Raw genomic sequence first — 18952 nt, 5'->3', positions numbered from 1 at the left:
TACATTTTGTATCAGTGTGTTATATGTATTACAACTGATGAACGCCTATTGATGCGATATTACCAACTCAAGTCCCATGTCTAGTTAGGATTCACTCTCTGTGTTGTAGATTCTACAGACTGGTCAAATGTACGAGGACATGTATCCACCATTATAATTTTTTTTTCGTTTTTTAAAGATTTATTTATTTATTTATACAAGCACTGGGTACAGTCAGAAGCGCGGGAGGGTCAGAGAAGTCACCAGAGCCAGAGCGGAGAGCAGAACAGGCAGACTGATGAAGTACACTGCTGAGGGGAGCAGCGGGCGTGGCAGGAGAGGTCTGTCGCGCCATGTGGGACCCTCTCCAGTGGCCGGGGATTGAACCGGCGCTGCAGAGACTGCGGGCAGCTTCGCAGCCCCACGCTCAACAGCTGCACCACCATGGGAGGTCCCATTATAAATTTTTTATGCTATCACCAATAATAGTTTCACTGCCCTAAAAGTTCTTTGTGTTCTGCCTTCACCTCTCCTTATCTCCAACCCCTGATCTTTTTACTGTGTCCATAGTTTCTCTTTTCCACAATGTAATATAGTTGGAATCATGCAGTGTGTAACCTTTTGAGTGTGACTTCATTCTCCTAGCACTGTGCATTTAAGGCTCCTCCATGCCTCTTTGCTTCTTTATGACTGAATAATATTCCACAGTATGGAGGTACTACACTATGTTGTTTCTTTAGCAATTAGCATTTTTTTTCCCTCTGGTAGACTCATGGTACCCAGGTCGCCTTTGGTTTCCCATGGTGGCCTTAGATCAGATCCTGTGCAAGTCCAGGCAGGCATTGCTGTAGTTTTAGGCAGAGGCATTACCGTGGCAGTGTCTTTAGGTGTTAGGATTTTGCCTGGGAGCTTGACTGGCTTCATAGGGGCACAACACTGTAGTCACAGAGGCCCCTGCAGTTAGGAGGGCTCTACCTTGATTTAATACTTTCCAGTTGCCATCTTAACATGTTCAATCATTTTTCAAGAAGGGACCCCAACTTTTCATTCTGCATCAGACCCAATAAGTTTTGTGGCAGTCCTGTTAGGGGGTGTCTAGCTGTGTGCTTTGAGATAGATTTGTGCTCAGAGTTGGTTCCAAGCTGTGCCCCCTGCCCTCATGTATCTGGAGGAAAACAGGGTTGTGGACAGAAATCAGGACTATAATCAATAGGACCCATCAAATGCAGATTGGGTCAAATGAGACATAGGAGGACAGGGAGGGGCCTGGGTGCCCCAAGGGAGCAAATCCCCTCTCTTCAGGGGTTCTCAAAAAAGCTCTATGTAGCCCCCAATGAGTCTGGTTAGCTGGCTCACTGGCCTCATGATACAGCTCACATTGATTGAGCACTTGGAAGGACAGGGCACTCTACCGAGCTTGAGAGACACCAGGACTTTTTAAAAAACTGATCCCAGCCCTTTAGTAGCTCCAGGTTGAACGGAGGAAATTGAATCAGAAAGGAGTCACTCTGTGCAGCTAACCATGTTCAGGTTGAAGTACTTACACCATGATCCTAGGAGCATCAGAGCATGATCTTGTCTGGGTTCAGGATGGGTCTTCAAAGGGAGCTGACCTCTGAGCTGGGCATTTGCAGGGTGAGTAGAAGTTTACATGAGACAAGCAAGGGCAGAACTTGGGCCCCCTGCCTTGGCGCATCAGGGAGCTTGGCTGGACCTGAGCTTGGTGTCCAGCTATTCCAAAGGCATTCTGGACAGCATTGCTGAGGTCTGAAGAACTTCAGAGTATGATGCACGGGGACAGGGGCGGGGGAAGTGCAGAGATGGGCAAAACTGTGTGTGCCCACTGGGAAGTCCCAAACTGGATGGGAAGGAAGTTTTCAGGGGTAAGGTAAGAACAGAAGACATGCAATCGGTGGCTAGGGAGGGAGGGAGGGTTCCAGAAGAGTAGTGGAGGGGTTCATAGGCGCTGCAGCTACATAATTGTATAATTATGGGCATCCTTTAAAGTCCATCATTATGTAACTCCCAGTCTCTGGTGCTAAGCAGGAATGGAGAGAAGATGCAGGAAGGATGGAGACCAAAACAGGACTCTGTGTGTTGTTATATTTCAACCACAGAAAACACGTATAGGGAGTTTACATGGTTGAGAGTATCCATTGGCTTTAAAGCTGAGTTTAAGCCTTGATGGTAAGACCTTCTGCAAACCCCCAGACCTCTCTGAGTTCTAAATTGAAAATCAGGGCTGTGAAATCAAGTGTGTGTCTCCTAAGACTGACATGTTCATCCTCAACAGGATCTAGCAGCTTGATAACTGTGTTTCTCTTACCTAGATGGCCTCGCAGTAAATGACTTGGGAATCTGTTAATGTGCTACCTCCTTTGAGTTGTTAATTCTAGTTTTTCATTCAAGGGAGAAGGGACATTTATTTTGCATTTTCCTCAGCCTGGGCCCTGTGCCAGGTGCCTTGTGCCTTTTAACTCCTGCCATCCTGACCTCACACCTGTTTCCTGGTGGGCTTCCTATCAAGGAGGAGAGGATCACCCTCTCCATGCTTGGGGGCACGTGGGTTCCTTGGGACTTTCTGGAAATGAGACAATGTAGAGAATGAGATCATTTTTCCATTGCAGCTAGATCCAAAAAGCATTGCACTGCTTTGAACTTGAAGATATTGTAACATTTCAGCCCACGCTGATCCTGTTCATTCAATGCACTCAGTGTTATTTCATCCTGGAATTAAGTAGGCGATTCTTTCAGGAAGTCATTCTCTAAATTTTAGGCTGTAGAGTTAGTTCCATTTCATTTGTCAAGCCTTTTTTTTTTTTTAAAGATTTATTTATTTATGCATACAAGAGCTGGGGCACAGGCCAGAGGTGCGGGGGTGGGGGTGGTGAGAGTATTCACCAGACACAGAGCAGGGAACAGAACAGGCAGATCGACTGAAATACACTGCTGAGGGGAGCAGCGGGCAATACAGGAGAGGTCTGCTATGCCATGTGGGTAGCTCCCTGGCAGGCCAGAGGATCGAATTCGTGCTGCAGAGACTGTGGACTACTTCATAGGTTGTGTCTTAACCCCTTGCTCCACCAGGGAGGCCCCCTTTTGTTGTTTAACACATGAAGCTAGTATATGTTCATTACAGATAATTGCGAAATGCACAAAGTGTTATTTCTCTAAGAATAAGAATGACATAGCTTGATCATTTGGGATTTATTGAGTCAGGCACTTGACATACATTATGTCATGTAATACTCACATTAAACCTCTTAAGGTGAATGTTATTATTCTCCTTTCACCCGTGGGTAAGCAGAGTCAGAGCTTAATACCTTTGTCCAAAATTCCACAGCCAGGCTATTTTCAACCTTAAGCCACAGTCCTTATTCCTGTGCAAAATGCTGCTCTAGGGATGTAGTCAGAGCAGGGGGTGGGGAGACCGTAAGGGGTATGCTCAGAATCCCATACTTGGGGATGCATGCTTTGGTTCACTTAGGCTCACACTGTCTGTGCTGTTGGAGATGCTGCTTTTCCTTACTTGGTCTCATTTGATGAGCAGGTGGGTTTATAAGGACGTGGGGAAATGTCATATGCAAATTCCAAGGGACTATTCCAGAAAACAGTATCAGCTGGACAGAGCGACTTTTTAGCTGCAAAGACAGCTCAACCTTATTCATGGCCAGAGTGGAGATGGGGGTGGGGACAGCCTGCACCCTGAGCGACACTCTCCTCATGTCGTCTCCCCCCACCCCCCAATCAGGCCCCTGCAGCCCCCAGAGACTGCTCAACTGGATGCTGGCTCTGGCCTGCCAGCGGGGCCACCTGGGGCTGGTGAAGCAACTCGTGCTGACCCACGGGGCCGACCCCGAGAGCTACGCCGTGAGGAAGAACGAGTTTCCAGTCATCGTGCGCCTGCCCCTCTACGCGGCCATCAAGTCAGGTGGGACCCAGTGCACCCCTACCCGTCCCCCACCCCGGGGTGCGGGACCGTGTCACACGCAGCCCTGGCTCTCAGATCGATCATCTCTGTGGAGCCTTTTCTCTCCTTCTTTGTTATTTTTCCTGTTCTTTGCTTCTTTTTGCAAAGCCTCTGCATCCTCCTCTATCTCCACCGCCTCCCCTGCAGGGGATTTCAGCGACGGGACCCGCTGCGGCCAGGGGACCTTTCGAGGAGGCTGTGCAAAGGGCAGAGTCTCACGGAAAGTCTCCCCCTGGAGGGAACCTGCCCTGTGAGGGGAAGTCACGGAGACGCTCAGCCAGCACGAGAGTTCTTTTCGTTTCTGTTTCACACACCACAGCTGCCCTCGTGGACAAGTGTGCCAGCTGTCTCACCCTCCACTCTCCCTTGCTGTCCTTCAGGGAATGAAGACATCGCCATATTCCTCCTCCGGCACGGGGCTTTCTTCTGCTCCTACATCTTACTGGACAGCCCCGACCCCAGCAAACATCTCCTCAGGAAGTACTTCATCGAAGCCAGTGCCTTGCCCAGCAGCTGCCGGGGGAAAACGGTGAGTAGTCGAGGATGAGTGAATCCAGAAGAGGTGGCCCAATACAGTAGGATATTTTTTCAGCCTTGAGGAGGAAGGACATCCTGCCATTTGTGACAAATGGGTGGACTTGAGGGTGTTTATACTCAATGAATCAGTAGGGCAGAGACAGAAAAACACTGTGCGATGTCACTTAGATGTGCAATTTGAAAAAGCCAAACTCTCAGAAACAGGGAGTCGATGGCGGTCAGGGCCTGGGCTGGGCAAATGGGGAAAGGTTCGTCATAGGGGAGAAGCTTCAGCTACAAGGTGAGTTCTGGGGAGCTGATAGGCGGCATCACATAATACCGTGTATCTACTTGGAGGCTTTGGTCTTTTTGTTTTTGTTTATAAAACAAGCTCTGGCCAGTTTTACTAAAGAAAAACTTTGCCTGACTTAATTTTCACTAGTCTGGCCTCCTTCTAATGCTCTCGCCTCAAAAAAAGAAACTGTACCTGTGTAGGAATGGAGGTGTCAGCTAAGGCCTTGAGGGTCATCAGGCTGCAGTTCATAAATGAATCCAGTCAACACTTGAATGCCTTAAATGCACACAATGTCATGTGTCAACTGTATCTAAGTAAAACTGGAAACAAATATCTGCAGAACTTAGTTTTACATTTTGGTAACAGAAGTAGTATTGCATTATTGAATTGTTTTGAATTCAATAATTCGCATTATTGAATTTGTACTGAATTTGTATCGAATTGTCTTCAAATTGTTCAATTTAGTGCTTCTCTCACGATCCCGTCTAGATCCGTCTATTCTGGATGCAACTTCTCTTAAATACTCACCTTAAATCTCTAGGGTGAATGTAGTTTAGTTGATTCAGCCTTTCTCCTACTGGTGGACATTTGGATGATTTCTGGTCCATGCCCCGTATGAGGATATGGGAAAATGTCATATCACATTCCAAGGGACTATCCCAGAGAACACTATCAACTGGATTTCTAGGATATTTGCTTTTGAAATCAAAGTCCTGAAAGTAGAATGCTTTGAAATCACTTCCCCAAAAAGCCGTGTTGCTTCACACTTTCACCAGCGTTATGTGGGAATTTCTGCCCCCATACCTTGGCCAACACTGCATAGATAGCTAGGAGCCTTTCAATTTTTATCAGTCTAATGGTGAAAATTATCTCCCCTTATTTTAATGTCCACATTTTTATTATTAATAATATTGAGCGTCTGTTCACATTTTCATGGACTATTTGCATTTCCCCTCATATGAGTGGCCTATTACTGTCTCTTGATTATTTCTTTGAAAAGTTGTTTGTCAAGTTGTCATTTTCACTTTAGAGGGTCTTTTTGGATAATACAGATTTTATCTATATTATTTGATTATTTGTTTATCATGTATGTTGCCAATATTTTCCCCGATCCTTTCATTTTCTTTGTCTTTTGCAATTACAAAGATATATGAATATATATGCAAATATGGCTGTCTTTTATGGTATTTAGGTTCTATAAGAAGGTCATTTTCCCCTCAGTTTTATATAAAATATTCTTTGAGAGTCTCTTCAATATTTTTATTTTTTACATTTCCAGCTTTTTACATTTTTCTCCCAGCATTTATTGGCATATGTGGTGTGAGAGAGGGAGTCTAGCTTTATCTCTTCCAGGTAGATGGTCAGAGATTCCAACACAATTGTTTTAAAGTAGGCTTCTTTCTGTTCTCTCTGAGTTGAAATGTCATCATTGTCATTTTTCTGAAAGATACACTGGTATGCACTTTGGAATTCTCAGGACTGATCCCCTGGCCTATTAACCCAGTTCTGATAAATGCCATACTATTTTGATAACGAACATTTTATTTAAGCCTTACAACCTGTCATGCACAATTTTTAGTCAATTTTTTTCCAAATTTCTCTTGACTCCTGGTTAGACATTTATCTTTTCATTTTGTGCACTCCCCATGGCAACTCTATTTGTGCAGCTTCATGTTCTTTAATGATATTTTATCATTTTATTCTAAAAGACCCTTGACTTGTCTTATTTGTGGCTTCCTTATTTATTTATTTATTTTTTTGCTATTATTTAAATGGACTGTTTATATGCCTTTCCCACTTCCATTTCCAACTTGATGATATTGGTGTGGAGAAAAGCTCTTGTTTATTTATGTTTTATCCAGTCCCCTAACTCCTCTTATTAATCCTAACAGTCTTTAGAAGACTTCCTTGAGATTTTTAGGCATATAATTAAGTCATCTGCAAATTCAGGCAGATCTGTCTCTTTTCTATTATATAATTTGCTTTGTTTCATGTCTTACTGCTTATCACTAGAAACTTCAAAAATGGAATCATCATGATGACAGCAGATATATCTCTGTTCTTCCTGATTTTAAAAGTGCTCACATCCGACATTTGTGGGCATTTGCTATAGGTTTTGTTGTTCTATTTAGATGCTTTCCATGTCTTTCCTTTCTTGGCATTTTGACTAGGAAAGTTTGCTGAGTTGGCAACAGTTGTGCACATTTCCCAGACCTTTATTTTCCATTTTTTCCTTGTCTCTTTGTCTTAGGTGTATTTCTTATAAATAGCATTCAGTTTTCAGTCCATCTGAGTGTGTATCTTTTGCAAGAGGATGCCACCCAGTTCATCCTTCCATCTTTTTGTATGACATGTATTGCTATTTCCTCTCTATCTTCCTTTATCTTTGCTGGCTTCCTAGTCTCTAAAGACTGATATTCTATTTTCCATACCTCGTTACCCTTCTGTGCATTGCTAGCTCTTCTTAGTTATAAAACAGCGATAATATGTAGTGTTATATGCAATAAGCATGCTTGCATAATAAAACATGGAAAGCAGTTGTGCACTTAGCACATATTAAGTGCTCAGTAAATACCAGCTAAATACATTAGCCTCACATTGGAAAAGGAAATAGTGGTCCTCTGACCTTTGCATTTATATGGTGCTTTGTCCCCAGCTGTTTACCTTATTTGATCCTTATAACATCTTGTAAGAACTTCAGGGGAGGGCCTCCCTGGTGGCGCAAGGGGTTGAGTGTTACCGCTATGAAGCAATCTGCAGCTATTGCAGCATGAGTTCCATCTCCAGCCAGGGAGGTGACCCACATGGTGCAGCAGACCTCTCCTGTCTCGCCCGCTGCTCCCCTCAGCAGTGTATGTCAGTCAGTCTGCCTGTTCTGTTCCTCGCTCTGTCTCTGGTGAATTCTCTCACCCCCCCACACCTCTGGCCTGCACTCCAGCTCTTGTATGCATAAATAAATAAATAAATAAATCTTTTTTAAAAAAAAAAAGGCAGGGGGGAACTACAGGGGATATAATCTGATTTACAGATTGTATCAGGTTTAGAGACGTTATGTTATTTGTCCAAGGACAGCACATACTACACAGTGATGCTCAGATGAAAACTCAAGTGTACCAAACTCAGGGCTTCTCCCGTTTGATGATTCCTGAACTGTCCCCTCAGATCTCTCATGCTGATCATTGGGTCACACCCTTCTCTGCAGTGCAATCTCTGGGAGCTTTTAAAAATTCCAATGCTCAGGCCACACCTACACCAATTAAACCTGAATCTCAGCAGGGGGGACCCACACCATTAGTTTTTAAAATTCCCCGGATCATTCCAGTGAACCCCTAAGGGTGAAATCGGCGACTTTCATTTTCTTGGCTTAAGGTTAGAAGTTAAAAAGCAGAAACGGGGCCTCCCTGGTGGCGCAGCGGGTTGAGTGCAGTGCTGTGAAGCTGTCCGCAGCCTCTGCAGTGCGGGTTCGATTCCCTGCCAGCCAGGGAGATACCCACATGGTGCAGAAGACCTCTACTGGTTCGCCCGCTGCTCCCCTCAGCAGTGTATTTCACCAGTCTGCCTGTTCTGTTGCCCACTCTCTCTGGTGAATTCTCTCACCCTCCCATGCCTCTGACCTGTACCCCAGTTCTTGTATAAATAAATAAATCTTTACAAAAAAAAAAAAGCAGAAACTGTTGCCATCTATATCTATGATCTCTCCTACCGGTACCTCCTTCTGTGTTGGCCGAAATAAGCATGGAGCATGGATGTGATTCTTGCATTCTGTCAATGAGAAGATAAAGAAAAGACAATATTGCTTTCCTTTTCCTTGGCCTTTTTGGGTAGAACCAGAAGAGAAAATGAAATCATAGTGTAGCTTGAGTCATAAAAACTTCTGGGGTTTCCCCAAAGCAGGTGTTTCTTTTTTTTTTTTTTTAATTCAAGTGAATTTCAAAGGCAAGTGCCTTGGGCAGGTTGCCTCCCCTTGATCTCTGGCCTGTAGTAACACATTCCCCAGAGCTGCTGGCACAAGAGAGGGTCCAGCTGGCAGGAGCAATGACTCAGGAACCAGAGGTAAGTGCACCTACCTTTCCAGGTACCCAGTGGATCTGAACCAGTTTTTTAGTTGAGAGCATGAAACACACAGAAGCATGAGGGCACTTTGCTGTCTCATTGTACCCTTGACTGTGCTGGCATCGTGCGTGTGGCCTTCTGAAGGAGACATCTTGTTTTTCTTGTATTTGTGCTCTGCCTCCCTCAGCAGCTTATTGGTATTTTTTTTTTAATGTAATTGCTTCTCTGTGGAAGCTGCGGCCAGGGCCTTCCTGCAGGCCTGTGTGGCACCGCCTGGCTCGCCTGCTGCCAGAAACCAGGAACTGCAGTGAGAATGCAGGGGATGTTCCTGCTGGCAATGACAACACGCAGGTTCTGTGGGTGTTCGGTGAGCCGGGTCCAAGAGGCCACACCACGTGATCAGACACGGTTGTTAAAGAGCAGAAGCTCAGCCAACTCGGACCTGGTCAAAGCCTTTCCTGGCCCGGCTGGTCGCTGCCTCTCTTGGAAGCCACCAGGCCGTTGCCCGAGGCTTACTGGGACCGCCTGTGTGCGTGGTGACTGTCCTGCCAGTGTTTGCTTTGTTGCCATGAGTAATAACAACATTTTGATGTTGGCACACCCAGAAAGAAACCGGAAAACTCATAAATGCCAGGAAAGGCCTAAGTCCTGCTCAGCAGTTAGAGGCCCAAGGCGGAGGGGCTGCCGGGGCTGTTTGGAGTGTTGGAAATAGATGAGAGCTGACATTAATTTTGAAACAACCCAATGGGGAAATGATTAATTTCCTTTTAAAAGTGTCTCATGAAAAAGAAAAAGATAATAAAAGTAAATAAGTCTTAGATGATTTCAAACCTGGCAGCCAACCTGGAGAGGAACATTTTTTGTTGTTGTTACTTTCGGGCTCTGCTCTGGTTTAGGTGCTTCAGAGGCCCCAGGTACCTGCCACCTCGTGCCTGTGTCTCTGCCCAGGGCGGCGGCACATTTGCAGAGTGGAAACAGCTGTTTTCCAGCTGCATGCTGCGGTGGATCTGAGGATTTGTATTTGCAGGATGCCGCACACACAGCCTCCCGGCCTCTGCAGGAGCCTGCGGAAGCCACCGGGTGAGGGCGGCTGGTGGTCAAGAGTGCCGGGTGCACCCCAGGCCAGGGTCTAAGGCGAGGTCCTTGCCTGAGGTTAGGCCTCAGAAGTGCAAAGGGCTCTATTCCCGAGTTTTAGGCTTTCCAGAGCCCAAATACACATTCACATCTTGGTTCCTTGCCCTCCGCACAGCTGGCAGATAACAGAGGTGGGACCTGGCCTCCCTAGCTCTAAGGCTCGGGAGCAGCAGGGCCTGCGGTTGAGAGGCAGCCGGGAGCCCACTCTGACTGCCCTGACCCTGCCTGTCCCCAAGGGCTTCTGAGAAGAAGAGAGGCCTCGCCTGCCCTCTGAAAGTCATGACATCGAACTCAGCAGGTTCAGCAATTCTGCTTTTCTAGAGCACTTGTGAGGAATTGGGCCCATTACATATCTGTCTACTCTAGTTTCCAAGTGCAGAGTTGTGCCTTGTTCAGGTGCCTCTCTGTGGAATAGAATCGGCCCTGTGGCGCCCTCCACATGGTAGTGGTCCTGGGAGCTTGAAAATGAGCAGCGATGCTCACGTGGGTCAGAACAAGCAAGAGAGAGCCTTGTGTGGCCCTCCAGCTGGTGTCAGTGTCCGTGACCCACCTTCCTGCCAGGTCTTAAAACAATGCAAAGAAGCAGTTCTATAAACCGCTCATAGTAGTTAAAAATGGAGAAAATGATTCAGAAAATTGAGGTGTGGGAATAGCAAAACTGTCATTTGAATTTCTACGACAAAGTAAAAAACAAGAATAAGAATAGAAGAAAGAGAAGCAGCAGCAGTTAGCAGCAGCTCTGTCCCATTTCTTGCAACTCTTAGAGCTCAGCACAGAGTCACATTCATAATGACTCCAGGCAGGTGAGAGGTCAGCAGTGGAAACGCATCAGAACATATTTTTCAAAGCACAGTTATAAAAGGGAGATGATTACATTTCAGAATTTAAAAGAATCTTATTCATAAATAAGATTTCTATATTAAAGCAAAATGATTTACAGTAAAATATAATTTTAAAAAGATAAAAGAGAAAGTACTAGAAGATAGTTGAAAAAAAGAACTGAACAAAACTTCAATCCAAGCCATAGATCATTGATCGAATTCTAAATCAGTCAATGATTGAATTGAAGGTTTATAGATCACATCCTAGACCCTTGGGATTCAAGTGGCTGTGCCAGAGCCAGGGCCCTTGCCGTTCTATCACTCACAAATTGCACTGGAGAGAAAGGTTAAAAAAAAAAGCACAATTAAGTTACATATAAGAAAACACAGACAGTAAATCGTGGCACAGAAACCTACCACTTTAATGGCAATTACAGAAATTCAAATTAAAACAGCTTGAAAGCACTGTCACATACCTATTAAACTAGCAAAAATAAATACAATGCTGAGTAAGACACTTGGCAAGGCCGTAGAGAAATGGGCATACCAGGCCTCGCTGCTGGCACTGTAAATTGATCCCATATGTGCACCATGTGACAAAAGCTATAACTCTTTTCTCCCAGTGAACTGCTCTGAATTTGGTATTTCCTTTTTGAAAGGTACCTCTCGGACATAATTCAAAAAAAAAAAAAAAAATCAATTGCCACAAACACATTCAGAGCCCTGCTGTTTTTAAGAAACTGGGGGAAAGACATCAACCCGTTCAGCAGCAGAAGAAACTACACCACCCATGCTCTGCCCAAGTGTGGACACGCAGTCCGTGGCCTCACCACTCACACCCCCTGCCTCAACCCCAGACTCCTTCAGATCTGAACCCCACACAACAGCCCCAGGAAGATCTTCCTATCCACAGGCCTGGTGGGCCCCCCTGTATCTCTAGAGCTTCCTGACTGTGTCACTCAGGCCACTTAACAAAGTTCAAGGTCACCTGTGTGGATGACATTCTTGTCTCATGTCAATTCCTCCTGTCGACTGGAAGGTGCCACAAGGCAGGGAATTTAGCCATTTTTGCAGTTTGTGATTGTCCTGGGCCTGGAACGGGTTGGATGGATGGATGGATGGATGGATGGATGGATGGATGGACGGATGGATGGATGGATGGATGGATGGAGTTTTATATATATGTATTTAGTAGCCTTTTTATTTACATAGGACTTCATAGCTAACAAAGCACTTTGCCAAACCTACTTTAATCACCTGTGGAATCCTGTAAGGTAGAAGTTTTTGTCTTTGTTTAAAAATTGAGGAAACTGAAGCTTCTCACAACAGTAAATTAAATAACTTACCTATTATAAGTTAAGTTGGGTGGTGGGTTAACTGCAGGCATTTTATTTCTTGCGTTTTTTCCTCTCTCAAATCACTATTGGCAAGATTCATAAATTGGAACTAGTGATGTGATGTGAGGTTTCTTGTAAACTTATTTTTGGAATGACTGATAAACTACAGGACAATAAGGCAGAATGTTTTTCTTTTAAGAAAACCCCCTCTGTCTATTTTAGAGAATGTTAGGGTAGGAAAAGTAATGAAGATTATTAAAATTTTTTTGGCATTTGGGTGATCATACAAGGACCTCCTGTCCTTTGATGGGGTGTCCTGGATGGGTTTTCCTGAGTTCCCACCAGCCTGTTTTCTTGGTATAGGTCCTACATGGCCATGTGAAATCTTTGAGTTCAGTTGATTTCTTTTTTGAAAAAAAAAAAAAAAAAACACAACATTTATTTATTTATGCATACATGAACTGGGGTACAGGCCAGAGGTAGAGTGGGTTAGAGGACACATCGGAGACAGTGGGGAGCAGAACAGAACAGGCGAATCTACTGAGATACACTGCTGAGGGGAGCAGCAGGAAGAGGTCTGCTGCGCCATGTGGGTAGCTCTGGCCAGCCAGGCATGGAACTCGTGCTGCAGTGGTTGCATATAGCTTCACAGTGCATGCTTAACCCTTTTTGCCACCAGGGAGGCTCAAGGCCAGTTGATTTCTATTAGAAAGGGTTGTGTTACAGTTTTTGCATCCATGTGCATAAGCGTAATTGGCCTAGAATTTTAATGGCCCTTGCAGAGTAAATGCTTTTGACTTAAAATGAAGTGAGTCCCCATTAAGGAACTATTTGTATAACATAGGGACTATTTGTTCTTTGAAGGATTTGATGCAAAAAAAAAAAAATTATATTGAACTAAGCGTCTTTTGGGGGTGATTCTCTATTTTCCTTATTTGTTTCATATACATTCTTTTGGGTTTTTTTTTCTCTTACTCTGACACTTTAAGAACGTTTATTTTGGTACTAAATCTTGTGTTTCAACGTCACTATTTGGTTTGTTAGCTCTGACTGAGGACACTAGCTCCCCAAAATTGAATATTGTTTTCACTTTGGTTGTTTATTGTCATTTTATACTCCCAGATTATTAAGGTGCATTTTATTTTTAACTTAGTCAATTGTCAATTTTATTGCTTTTTCAAGAATCTTAGATTTGGTTTTCTTTATCAACTTCCTTGTTTTTACTTCATTGTCGTTTGTCTATTCTTAGTCTAATTGTTTTCATTTTTTTTTAGCTTCCCTTTCTAAGAGGGGTGGGCAGTTTACCATGTTCAACTTTTTCCCTTTTTGTAACTCTGCTCAGAATTGTGTATTTTCTTTTCCATTATTTGTGAGTCTTTTGTTGTTCTAATAATACATTATGGTGTCGTGAGTTGGTTTTTCTCTCCAACCCAAGCACTTTTAAATGTTTCAATGTCCAAATACTTAGACACCTTAATTCTGCTTTCATCATTAGTTTCTACTTTTATTTACTTTGCCTAGAAATAAGTATAGATCTGTTTTCCCTCCTCCTTTTTCCTTTTTCCTATTTGTACTTGATATCTCTGAATTTAATCAATTTGTGTTCAAGGCTCATGACTGAGCTGCTGATTCTCCAGCTCTTGGATTCTCTGTCCAGCCAAATCCCTGTCCCTTGGGGCCTACTTGATGATCTGATTTCCAAAAATTATTTGCAAAAAATATTTGTCCAGCCCAGGGGGCATTCATGCACCTGCCCTTCACCTGAAGCCCCAGGCATCAGCCTTCTCATCCCTTCTCTGACTTCACTCAGGTGAGCCAGGAGCCTCTTCAGATTCTGCACTCTGAGCACCTTGGTGTTTAGGACTCCTCTCAGCTTCTTCTGTTTAGCAAGTAGGTTCCATTTAGATCAGCCCTCTCGTTTCTGGGGCCCCAGTGCCTGGAGACTGTGCCCTGAGGTCTCCCCTCCTCCCAGCTGGTTCAACCAGAGAAGCGCCCTCTGCAGTGCTTGTGCTTAATTACAAAGAGAAAGGCTTGGGCTTATAGGGGCCAAGGATTGATGAGGAGTCATTGGAGAACATTCTGTGTCTCCCCCACGCCGTTGGTTTTTTTTTTTTAATATTTTATTTTTATTTTTTTTAAATAATAGATTTTATTTTTATAGTCCCCATACAATTGCAACCCCCCCATTTTGACCCCAGTCCCTCCCCTCCCACCCCCCACCCAACAAAAAGTGTCTCTGGCTCATAGTTTTTTGTTGATTTTGATTTTCACTTTCTTATAGTTATTCATTTTCCTGGTCCCTTATTTAAGTTTTCTAGATCCCTGCTATGAGTGAGACCATCCAAATCAACTCAAAATGGATTAAAGAACTAGACATAAGACCTGAAACCATAAAATACATAGAAGGAAATATAGGCGAAACACTACATGATATTCACATCAAAGACATCTTTACAGACACCCCACGCCATTTTTAACACACCTGTCTTGACTGAATAGACCGATAGGCCCATAGAGCCTCGGCGGGGCAGCAGTGGGTCGATTCTTACAGAGTAAGCCATGGGTACGGTCACGCTGACCAGCAGGAGAGCAATGAGTTGGGGGAACAGGATCAGAGCCAGGAATTCTGCTTGGTGGGCTTGGAAGAGGCCGAATAGAAACCAAGCACAGCGCCCTGAAGACTGACCACAGCCCCCAACAGTTTGTTCCTTCAACCAGCAAAGACCGCACTGCCGGCAGAGCATGAGAGGTGGCCCGGTGAGCCAGAGGCTCATTCACCGCGACATTCTGACCAGTGGCTTCCAAAGCATTGGGTTAAGGTAGGCTGTCGCTTTCTTGGGCCACACCTGTTGTGGGGAAACTCAGGGTGTAGGCCAGAGGCGGCGTGGGGGTGAAAGAATGCACCAGTAACAGAGCAGAGAACAGAAAATGCAGATTTGTTGAGGCACCCTACAGGGAGCAGGGTGGCAGGCCACACCGGCTGCTCACGGAGAAGGACCTGCGACCCTTCCACACTCCCCCGGTTGCTAGCTTGCCCTTGGTCCGTGGAGGTCTGGCCTTGGCCGTTGAGCTTTGGCACGGAATGTGTCTGACTCTCCTTCTGCATTCCTGGAGCTCAGCTGGTCCTGGTCAAGATGGTGGTCTCAGGCCCAGTTCCCCTGACAACCTTGTCACAGCTCTATCTATTCAAGTCTCCCAAACTTGCCTGCTGGATGAGAAGTGGGGCCTTGGTTTTTAACCTTAGTAATTATGATACCCCAACCTCTGTCGCAGAAACACCCCCAAATCTCTCTCTTCCTAGTGAGCCAAAGGCCCTTAAATACACCTCACCCTCTTTGGCTCAGTCCTCGTCTCCACCATTGCCTGAGAAGACAAGAGACCTGGTCTTTGCAGCACGCCTTCTGCAAGCGTGTTCTTCCCTCTGTGTGGCCCAGATTTGAAGGGCGGTTTGCTCCGAGGTGGGGGATGCCTTCACCACTGCACTCTGGCCTTGGTGGGGTCTGCAGCCAACTGTCTTCCGAGGTGCAGTTCAGCCTGCAGGGATTTAATTATACAGTTGCTGGCTCCGCCCCCAGAACTTTGTTTACTGCAGTCCTGCCCAGGACTAAACACAAATGAGAGAAGAGGGTTCCCCGGCTCTGTTCCAGGGCCAGGTGGGTTGCCATAGGCTTCACTCTCTTGTCTCTTCTTCCTCTCTGCCCCTTCGTAAACACTCGGGCAGCCTTGTACTCTGAAAAGAAGACAACTTCTAGAAATGGAAGCCTGCAAATGAACCCAAGCCCAGGTAGAAATCTTAGACATATGTTCAACCTCACCTAGCCCAGAAATCTTTTCACAGGCAGGCCTAGATCTTGAGTGTAATCAAGTTCTCAGACTTCTGCTTTTTCCTTCTGGGGCTTGAGCTGGTCAGGCTTGAGCCTAGTGGGTGGTAGCCCAAGGACTCAGTTCCAGGAACCGGCAGCATCTACTTCTTCTTCTTCCTTGTGTGTTGGGAAGTCAGAGGCGCTCCCAGCCACTCAATCCCTGCGTGACTTCCCTGGGCCAGAACAATCCCCAGGGAGAAACAGGTGTGGTGTCCCTGCAAGTAGGCGTTCTCGACTGTGTGGCTGACACCACGTCTTCACAGTCCATGCAGGTCAAGAAACCATGAGGAGGAGGGCAGTCAGATGCAGGACACACACACACACACACACACGCAGCTCTTCCCTCTGGACCATAAGCTCCCTGAGCACTGGTTCCATCTGCAATGCCCATGTCTTCATCTACCCCTGTGCCTGGTTGCACAGCTTGCACACAGCAATACTACCTTGTGGGGTGTTTAACTTGAGTTAAGCAAGATGGCGTCCTTGTTATATAATTGAGGCCCTAACAGGGCCCTGGTGGTCCAGCACCTGGGCTTGCAGAATTAGTAGGATTTAGGTGGGAGAGAGGAGGGCCTTGCATTCCAGGGGAGGAAGCAGTGTGCAGCGGTGCAAGAGAGAGTCTTTCTCCTCTATCCCAGGCACTGGGTGCCAAGATGGGAGCCAGCCCTGATGCAGAATCTGGGATCCTGGGGGACCTCATGACATCCTCCATAAGCAGAACCAAACTTTCAGGAGCAAGCTTTTATAAATGCTCTCTTAGCTCTGACCCCCACCATCCTTGTGATTCCCTCAGTAGCCTCCCATCACCCAATGACCCACACTGCAGGGAGTGGTCTGCAGCCCCAGGGGGCCCAGCAGCCCTTGGCCCACCCCTGATGCTCAGTTACTGACAGCAAAGCCACCCCCAACCTGCACCCCTCCGTGTGAATTTCGGCATCAGCACCCATGCAGCATCTGAGCCCTGCGGTTCCCCCCGAGCAGGCAGTGTCTGTGCTTTTTCTTTTGAATGAACCTCACATGTCTGTTTAACTCTGGGGTTGCAGTTTTTGCTTCCTCTGAATGTGCACATGCTTCAGATGCCCTCCACCAAACCTCTGGTGCCCATGACCTTCCCCTCCCTCCGCACCCCTCCCTCCTCCCTGTCCCTCTGTAACCAGCGCATTTTACACAAAGTCTAAGATTTGTCTTTGCTGTGTTTTGTCAGTGTATGTTTTTGTTATTTCTAGTCCATGGATAAGTGAAACCATCGGTATCTGCCTTGCATCTTCTGGCTCTTTCCACTTAGCATCATCACTCAGGGCCCATCCATTTTGACCCAAAAGCAATTTTCACTTTTTTTTTTTCAAAGATTTATTTATTTATTTATTTATTTATTTATTTATTTATTTATTTATTTATACAAGCACTGGGTACAGTCAGAAGCGCGGGAAGGTGAGAGAATTCACCAGAGCCAGAGCGGGGAGCAGAGCAGGCAGAATGATGAAGTACACTGCTGAGGGGAGCAGCGGGCGGCAGGAGAGGTCTGCGCTCCATATGGGACCCTTGCCCAGTAGCCAGGGATCAAACCAGTGCTGCAGAGCCTGCGGGCAGCTTCACAGCCCAGTGCTCAACTGCTGCGCCACCAGGGGAGGCCTCTGTTTTCGCTTTAATTGGCAATTTTCCCTTGGCCTAGAACCCTCCCTCTGTTCCAGGAGTGCCCATCCCCCAATTCCTGCTACTGAGAAATCACTAATCCCCAAGCCACCTGCCAGCAGGAATGCAGAGGGCGGGGAGAGAAGGTCTCAGGTCACTGAGCCCTGAATTTGAGGAGGTGATGGGGCAGGTGGAGGAGGCGGAGGGGGCCATAGGCAAGGCCAAAGGCAGGTGCGGGGTGGGGGTGGCTGAAGGGTTTTGAGAAGACCCTGATTTTTTTTTAAGATTTACTTATTTATGCATACAAGAACTGGGGTACAGACCAGAGGTGTGGGGGTGAGAGGATTCACCAGAGACAGAGTGGGGAGCAGAACAGGCAGACTGACTGAAGTACACTGCTGAGGGGAGCAGTGGGCGAGTCAGGAGAGGTCTGCCGCGCCATTTGGGTAGCTCCCTGGCTGGGCATTGAACTCATGCTGCAGTGGCTGCTCATAGCTTCATAGGTTGTGTCTTAACCCTTGCACCACCAGAGAGTCCCAATCTGATATTTTAGGATGATCGAGGTGGTCAGATGTGTGACTGGGTGGATGGCAGCCCCCACGCCTGGCTCTCCTCACTTCCTTAGTGACATTTACTTAGTGATGCTTCGTGCTGAGCTCGCTGCAGAGCTGCACAGGTGGGCAGGGCGCTGCTGCCCAGGACACATGGCTGTCCAGGGCCACGCCCTGGACCTCCTGGGCCAGAGGAGGTGACCCAGGGCTGAGTCAATACACCCAGAACCAGCAAGCAGCTTCACAGAAGCGTGGCCCCACTGAATGAGCCTGAGAAAGTGCCCCCCACACACCCTGACTTGTCCAGGGAGTAGTTAGGCAACAGTGCTTGGGTGTCTGCGCCCCTGCTCCTTGCGCCTTTCTTGAAGCTCTGGGCTCAGCAGGCCTGCAGGGTTCCTGGGGAAGATGGCAATGGTCAGGGCAGCAGCATCTAAGCTGCCCCCCTCCCCCGCCACGACTGTCTAGTTCATTTGAACTGAAATTGGCTCACATATCACTAACAGTGGATTCTTTTCTGTTGTTTATTTGTTTTTAATGGTTGTCCAAGAGTTTGACTTATAAGACTTTCAGTGGACACCTAATATTTGTTCTTTAAATGAAAACCAAAACCAGCCTCCTTTTCTTTCCGCATCTTGCATGTGGCTGCTTCATTCAGGTCCAAACCAGCTCACGTTGAGTAACAGTCATGGCCATGCTGGGCTAGGGGAGAGGGTCTGCTCACAATCTGGACACCTTGGCTTCGTGTTCACTATCTGGCCCTGGGCCTGAGACCTGCGGTGTCTCTGAGAACCCACCAAGTCC

General features: G+C 46.3%; 1 protein-coding gene across 1 annotated transcript in view; it reads left to right on the top strand.

Annotated features, from left to right (window-relative positions):
• Positions 1-18952, top strand: part of LRRK1 (leucine rich repeat kinase 1) — a gene marked incomplete at both ends in the record, with an annotated part of 103713 nt that overhangs the window by 36434 nt on the left and 48327 nt on the right. The window contains 2 exons of the mRNA XM_084253055.1: positions 3731-3910; positions 4330-4478. Coding sequence (XP_084109181.1) covers positions 3731-3910; positions 4330-4478 — 329 coding nt within the window. The remainder of the gene's footprint in view (positions 1-3730; positions 3911-4329; positions 4479-18952) is intronic.

Source organism: Talpa europaea (genome assembly GCF_964194135.1).
Source record: "Talpa europaea genome assembly, chromosome: 14".
NCBI lineage: Eukaryota > Metazoa > Chordata > Mammalia > Eulipotyphla > Talpidae > Talpa > Talpa europaea.
This window is presented reverse-complemented; position numbering and strand designations above follow the sequence as displayed.